General features: G+C 54.5%; 1 protein-coding gene across 1 annotated transcript in view; it reads left to right on the forward strand.

Moving 5' to 3' along the window:
- LOC104492465 (uncharacterized protein KIAA1671 homolog) overlaps nucleotides 1–5,964 on the forward strand; it is a gene marked incomplete at its 5' end in the record, with an annotated part of 7,490 nt that extends 1,526 nt beyond the window's left edge. Inside the window, 5 exons of the mRNA XM_010135030.1 lie at nucleotides 1,191–1,446; nucleotides 3,387–3,561; nucleotides 5,146–5,273; nucleotides 5,586–5,725; nucleotides 5,886–5,964. Of these exons, the coding sequence (XP_010133332.1) occupies nucleotides 1,191–1,446; nucleotides 3,387–3,561; nucleotides 5,146–5,273; nucleotides 5,586–5,725; nucleotides 5,886–5,964 (778 nt within the window). The remainder of the gene's footprint in view (nucleotides 1–1,190; nucleotides 1,447–3,386; nucleotides 3,562–5,145; nucleotides 5,274–5,585; nucleotides 5,726–5,885) is intronic.
- Nucleotides 5,965–6,278: the final 314 nt, after the last annotated feature.

Genomic DNA, 6,278 nt, shown 5'->3' on the forward strand with positions numbered 1-6,278 from the left:
CCAGGATTGCCATCCCCCGAACCGTACCCATTACTGAGGTGTATTGTGAAATGTGCCTGTGTTCAGATTCTCCTGGGTTTGGAGCAGTTCCCTAGGTTGGTGCTCAAGAAAAAAAATCGGAACTCCTTAAATACTTCAGGTTTAGCTTTTTAAATTAGGAACTCCTAAAATTAGAAGCAAGACAGCCCCCTTTTTACTGATGGTAGAGTCTTACTGTGTGTCCCACGCTCTCCTGCTGCTCAAAGGGTACTCCAGCCTACGAGACCAAAGGAGACACGTCACTGCACACAGCTTTCAGCCCTGGCACAGCTCCTTTCTGTGGGTCTAGGCGAAGCGAAGGGTCCTGGGAGTACCCCGGGAGCATCACAGCGCTGGGGGGCAGGTCCTGCTGCCCTGGGTGCTCGTCCCCAAAGCCTCTGCTGGTGGAGCCCTGCCCTAGGGTGCCACCTGCTGCCACCTGTGCCTCCCAGCACCCGTGAAGATAAAACCTGCTGGATGAATGGATGGGCAGCTCTCTCCGAGGGGAAAGAGAGGCCTTTCAGGAAAGGTTGGTTCAGAGAACCAGCTCTGCAGTTGCGTGGGCATCTCCCAGGCCAGAGTCCGTGAGCGAGCCTGGTGGAGGAGCACAGGGTATTTGTCCCATCGCTGTCCCCAGTCCAGAGGTGCTGGCTCAGCCTCTCCCCTGCAGAGCTCTCTGTGGTGATTTCCAGCCCTCCTCTCACCCTTTCCAGTCCCCTCCCCTGCCAGCTCACTCTCTGCATGCTTTAAAGTCACCCTCTGTGGTGCCGGCAGACCTCCTGCCTGGCCGGGGTGAATCGGTGAGCCCGCAGCACTCCTGTGAGATCATGGTGCTTAACAACTGCTCGTCTTCCCCTCAGGGTCTGGTCCACAGCTTGGTTCACTGGGTGGCAGGTGCTTGTGTTCCGTGTCTCTTCTGGACCAAAACTAGAGGCAGTAAGAGAAACAAGGTCTAATGCAGCTCGCGTGGTCTCGGGACAGCACCAACAGAGATGCTGCTTTCTGTCAGGGCACAAGGGGTGCAATTTTTAAAAATCCAGTCTCTATTAGCTCTTGTTACCCATAGCCATAGTTCAGTTCTGCCTTTATCATCTGCTGTGTGTGCTCCATCCAAACAACACTCAGTGTATTTGTTTTCCTAGAAGTCTCATGGTTCTCATTTTGATTTGCAGCTTTGTGCCCGAATCTCCTTCCTCAGAAAACGATGTCATTTCGACGAGGAAGCAGCCTCCAAGCAGCCACCCGTCCTCACTGTCCTCTCAGACAGAGCCTGCCTCCCTGGCCGATCACCATGACTTCTCCAAAGACCAAAGGAGCACGAGTTTGGACCGTTCCAGCACTGACATGGACTCTACCGATGGGGCTGACCTACCTCCTCTGGGAGACACCTGCCCCGAGGAGAAGAGCACTGATTTCTCCTTCATTGATGTAAGTTGCTGTAATGGGAAGCACAAGTTCTCCTTCCACGTTAACTACATTGTCACCCGGGTTAATCACTGCAAAGCAGCATCTTCTGGAAGCTTTGCACTCGATCTTCCTCTGCCTTTTCTTTATCACATTGAATTTTCCCTGCAGACTTCCTGCCTGAGAAGTTTTGAGATCAAAGCTACAAAGTTCTCCTAGTTCCTGCAGGTTCTGAGAGACTCCAGAGGGCCATTGGCCTCGGATAGTGTCTGCCAGTGGCTTGATAAAGCTGCTGTTTCCCTTTCTGCTCCTCCGTGAGCTGTAACAGTAGAGTTAAATGGCTTTATGGGTGTTGGAAACATAATCGAGTAAGTCAGATAGCTAGTGACTGCTGCGCTGTGAGCCGTGCGGGTCGAAGGCTGTGAAGGCATTTACTGATGCTTTTCTTATTTACAGTTCGTCTCTCTCTGTAGTAGCCGCATTTGCTTCATCCTCACAAATCTTGCATCCGGTACAAGAACAGACCGTTCTGGTTGTGCGCGGTTGGATGAGGTTTAGTGCCCTGTGAAAGCACTGACACCACTGCGGTTTTTCAGCGTAGCGTCTAGGGAGTGCTGCTGCCGCTGCCGTACGGGCTGCCGCTCCTTCTGCAGTATCTAATGGCAGATGTATTGTAAGGGCAAGATCCCCAGCTCCAACGGGCTGCGCAGCTGCTCGGAAGGTCTTAGACACGCTGCCGTGCTGCCGAAGTGCTGCGACCTTCTCGGCGTTGATGAGGAACGTAGGGAGGACGCAGACAGGTTTGGGCTGGAGGCAGCGTGGTCTGGTGCAGCGGAATCGACGTAACGTCACAGCCACTCCCTGCGAAGGCTGTTCCCAAGTGCCTCCCACCAGCACCGTTCTCTGCTGGCGTTTCCATCTACGAGCAGCTGCAGAAGCCTGTGTTATGCCAAAGCAGGTGCTGCTCTCGTCTTCCAGACCAAGCTGTCTCTGAAGCACAGGCCATGTTTGGTGGCCCGTTGCTTTGAGATCCCTGACTGTGAGTGCCTTGGCCATGGGATATCTCACCTGCGCGTTTTGCTCAGCAAAGGAGGCGTTAGGAGCCTGCGGCAGCACAGACAGCATTTGGTCTGTCCCTCATGGCCCGTCAGCGGCTCTGCAGCGGGTGTAGGTGGTCCTGTGTTGAGCTGTTCCCTGGACAGCTAAAAGTGTCGGAGCTTCAAGTTCTGCTGGCAATGTGCTGGTGTAATGGGTAGCTCACTCCTGGCCTGAAATCTCATGAAAAGACACAAGTCCACATCTTCTGCCGGGGCTCAGTGGAGTTGCTGACCACGGGAGAGGCTCTCACACCACACCGCGTTAGCTGAACACAGCAGTGGCAGCTCCTTCACTCTGTAAGCGCCGTTGCCATCCGCCGTGTGCAGGGGTGGGTGAGAAATGACGGCTCCCAGGCACGTCCTGAAGGCCGTGACACTCAACTTGCAGCCTCCTTGTTGCTGGTGAACAGCTTGAAATCTCTCTGGATGGCGTCAGAACCCGTCAGAACAGTGAAACTGCAGCAGTGCTGCGAGAGAGTTGTGTGTGGTGCTCCTTCAGATCCCCGTCTTCTGTGACCAGGGTCTTCAGATCCCTGGCCTGCTCTGTGTTCCTAAAACAGTCGAGGAACCCAAATCCTATTTATTGCAGTTATTTTTCTATTAATTTAGTGAGAAGAATTCGTGCAGATCAGACATCCACAGCCAAGAGAGATCAAAGAACCAGCACTGCACCAGCCGCAGTGTGGCACGTCCTCATTGTAAATTCTCTTTAATGCAGTTTTAAGTAACTGCAAGAATAATAATCAGGGAAATATATGTAGTTTAATTAAACTGAGCAGGTTAATGAGGTCAAGTAGGTTGGAAATCATTGAGGAGACAACTTCATTTTCAGCTGCTTGGAAGTAAAGGCTTTGTTTCTTTTTACAGCAAACCACCATCCTGGACTCGAGCGCGCTGAAAACCCGTGTGCAGCTCAGCAAGAAGAGGCGCCGCCGGGTGCCTGTTTCCCACTCTCTCAGAAGAAGCAGAGGGCTGGAGTTGGAAAACAGGTTTTCTTTGACGGAAGAACCAGATAACAGCTGGATGTTCAAAGATTCCACAGGTATCCCTCAATGACCTGAAATAAATAGCTGTAATCAATCCAGCTGGAAGGGCGGGGATTTATAACCGGTAAAATGTACCTGCAGTTGCGTCAAGGCTCAGCAGCAGCTGCTTCTGCCAACCCTGGGCCATATTTTGATGAAAGTTTCACTCCCAATCCAGCTGGAAGGGCGGGGATTTATAACCGGTAAAATGTACCTGCAGTTGCGTCAAGGCTCAGCAGCAGCTGCTTCTGCCACCCCTGGGCCATCTTTGGATGAAGGCTTCACCCCCAGCTGTGGAGCCCTTGGGGGGAGGGGAGCCGCAGCAGCCCAGGCAAAGGAGAGCTTCCCTGCAGTTCCCTTTGGCCTCTGGCTGCTGACCTCAGAGGATGTTGTTCCCTGAGAAAATACGGGGTTTAGAAACCGCTGTGGCTGGACGTACCCCCAACACAGCCATGACATCTGAGCCCGGGTGGTTTTGGAAGGAGCAGCTGTACTCTCTGTAGGTGCCCGTAGATATTCTGACTTCCAGCAGCTGTGAGTGCTGCAGGACTCCAGGGGCCGAGTTAGGGATAAATCAGCTCCTCCCAGCCCATTCTGTTGAAAATGTCCCCCTCCTCCTGTCCCATTCCCTGGGATGCAGCAGGGAGCTGGAGGCGAGTGAAGGCTGAATGCCCAGGCTCGCCACAGCGCCCCGGTTCAGGTGCCCGCAGCACTTTGTGGGTTCTGGACGCTGCAGGAATCCTGCTGACATTCCCTGAGCGGAGCAATTCCTGGTGTGGCAGCCTGGTCTTCAGAGAGGCTGGGGGTGGCTGTCTGACTGCAGCACTTTGTGGGGTCTGGACGCTGCAGGAATCCTGCTGACATTCCCTGAGCGGAGCAATTCCTGGTGTGGCAGCCTGGTCTTCAGAGAGGCTGGGGGTGGCTGTCTGACTGGGGACACCCATTAAGAACGTCACCTTGGTGCCTGGCCATTTCTTGCTTTCCCCTGATCCTGGGGGTACGGGGAAGCGTGTGATCAAAGCGACACAGCCCCCTGACCAGGGGAGCGACCGCTCCCCCTGTGGGGCTTCTTTGGTGAGGTCTGGCAGACCTGGAGTGGTCTGGGGACTGACCTGGGTCTGGGGACTGACCTGACTGGAGCGGGGAGTGTCATTGCAAACCAAAGCGCCAGCACACGGGGAGGCACCGCAGCGCTGCCGCTTTCCTGTGGAACGCAGACCCTGCCGCTCGGCCTCTCTGTCCTGGCCCAGCTTTGAGCTGGGGCTCCAGACCCCCTTCAGGTGTCTCTTCCCACTAAACTAATTGCACGTTCTGTGACCCGCGGAGGTGTCCAGAAGCGGTCACATCCATCAGGTTGGGAGTACCTTCTGCTCCCTCACCCGTCAGCACGAAATCTTTCTGTTGCTGAGTGCGTGGTATGTTTGTTGCGTTGGTCGCTATTGAAGCCCTGAGCTCAGTCCCGTGGTGGGTTAATACTACCCTGAGTGCAGATTTCAATGGAAGGAGACATCTAGAACAAGGTAGAGATGAAAAACCTGCTGACTCATGGGTTTTTCCCCCTCTGCTGTTTGGGTTTTTTTATTTTTTAAACAATTAATTAGAAGAGAAGAAAACTATGCAACAGGAAGATTCTGAGGAGGACGACAAGACGCAGCGTATTGCGAGGTCGTCGTCTGTGCACGCTCCGAGGCTTCCCGTGTTCCCAGGAATGGACCACGCGGTCCTCAAGGTGAGCGGAGCTCAGGTGCTCTCCGGCACCAGGGCTGGGGATCCTGCTGTGGGCGGCGGTGCTGTTTGGGGGTGGTGGGTGGAAAGACCACACAGTACCCTTCTCGCTTCTCACTGCCGGCTGGAGATAGGAAGTGACTGGGGAAAAAAGGAGCTCCATGGTTTGCAGAGGTTCCGGAGGGATCCCTGAATCCCTTCGCTGACCTCACCCGTGGATGTCTCTGTTTTTATGAATCTGAGTGATTGGGTTTGCATTGCAACACCGGTCTGACTGCTGGCCTAAAAGGAGCGCTCTTCTTTACGGTGTGTTTAGGCCCAGCTGCAGAGGAGACAGGAGTCGGAGAGCGCGGGAGAAGCGGGTTCTGCTCAGCTGCTGAAGTCCCCCAAGGCGCCGCTGCAGCTCGGCAGTCCCGGCAGCAGAGTGCTGCCCTCCAGCGCGGAGAGGGAGGAGAGGTGAGAGCTTCCACCAGCCTCCGCCACGCGCGTGCTTGCGCTGGGGGGAGAAACGAAGAACACGAGCAGGCGTCCCAGCGCGATGGGGACGTGGACATTGTGCTTTTTTGGTTTCCAAAATGCATTTTCATAATTAAAGAATATTTTTTTTATGTCTTAGGTCAGAAGAAAAGTCTCCTCAGTGGCTGAAGGAGCTGAAATCAAAGAAGAGACAGAGCCATTATGAGAATCAGGTTTGAAAAGGTACCTTTGGGCAGCAAGAGGGGCCTCGCGAAGCGACGGGATGCTGTGACAAAAACACGCGGGGAAAGCGTCTCCCTAACGTGTCAGTAGAACCCCCGTGTGAGCACCAATGGGTTCAAGGTGCGCACCCAGGGGTGTCGGAGTTCTGTGCTGCACCGAGCAGGGTGGCAGCAGGGAGGTGTCCCTGTGGAGGTGACGCGGCTTCGCTGGTTCTCCAGTAGTCCTGGTTTAACCGCACTCGGTCTGTTCGCGGTGCCATTCCATAGTGCTGCCTCGGGAAAACGATGCCGTCTCCACAGGGATGAGCCTC

This window comes from Buceros rhinoceros, unplaced genomic scaffold (assembly GCF_000710305.1).
Source record: "Buceros rhinoceros silvestris isolate BGI_N320 unplaced genomic scaffold, ASM71030v1 scaffold12014, whole genome shotgun sequence".
Lineage (NCBI taxonomy): Eukaryota > Metazoa > Chordata > Aves > Bucerotiformes > Bucerotidae > Buceros > Buceros rhinoceros.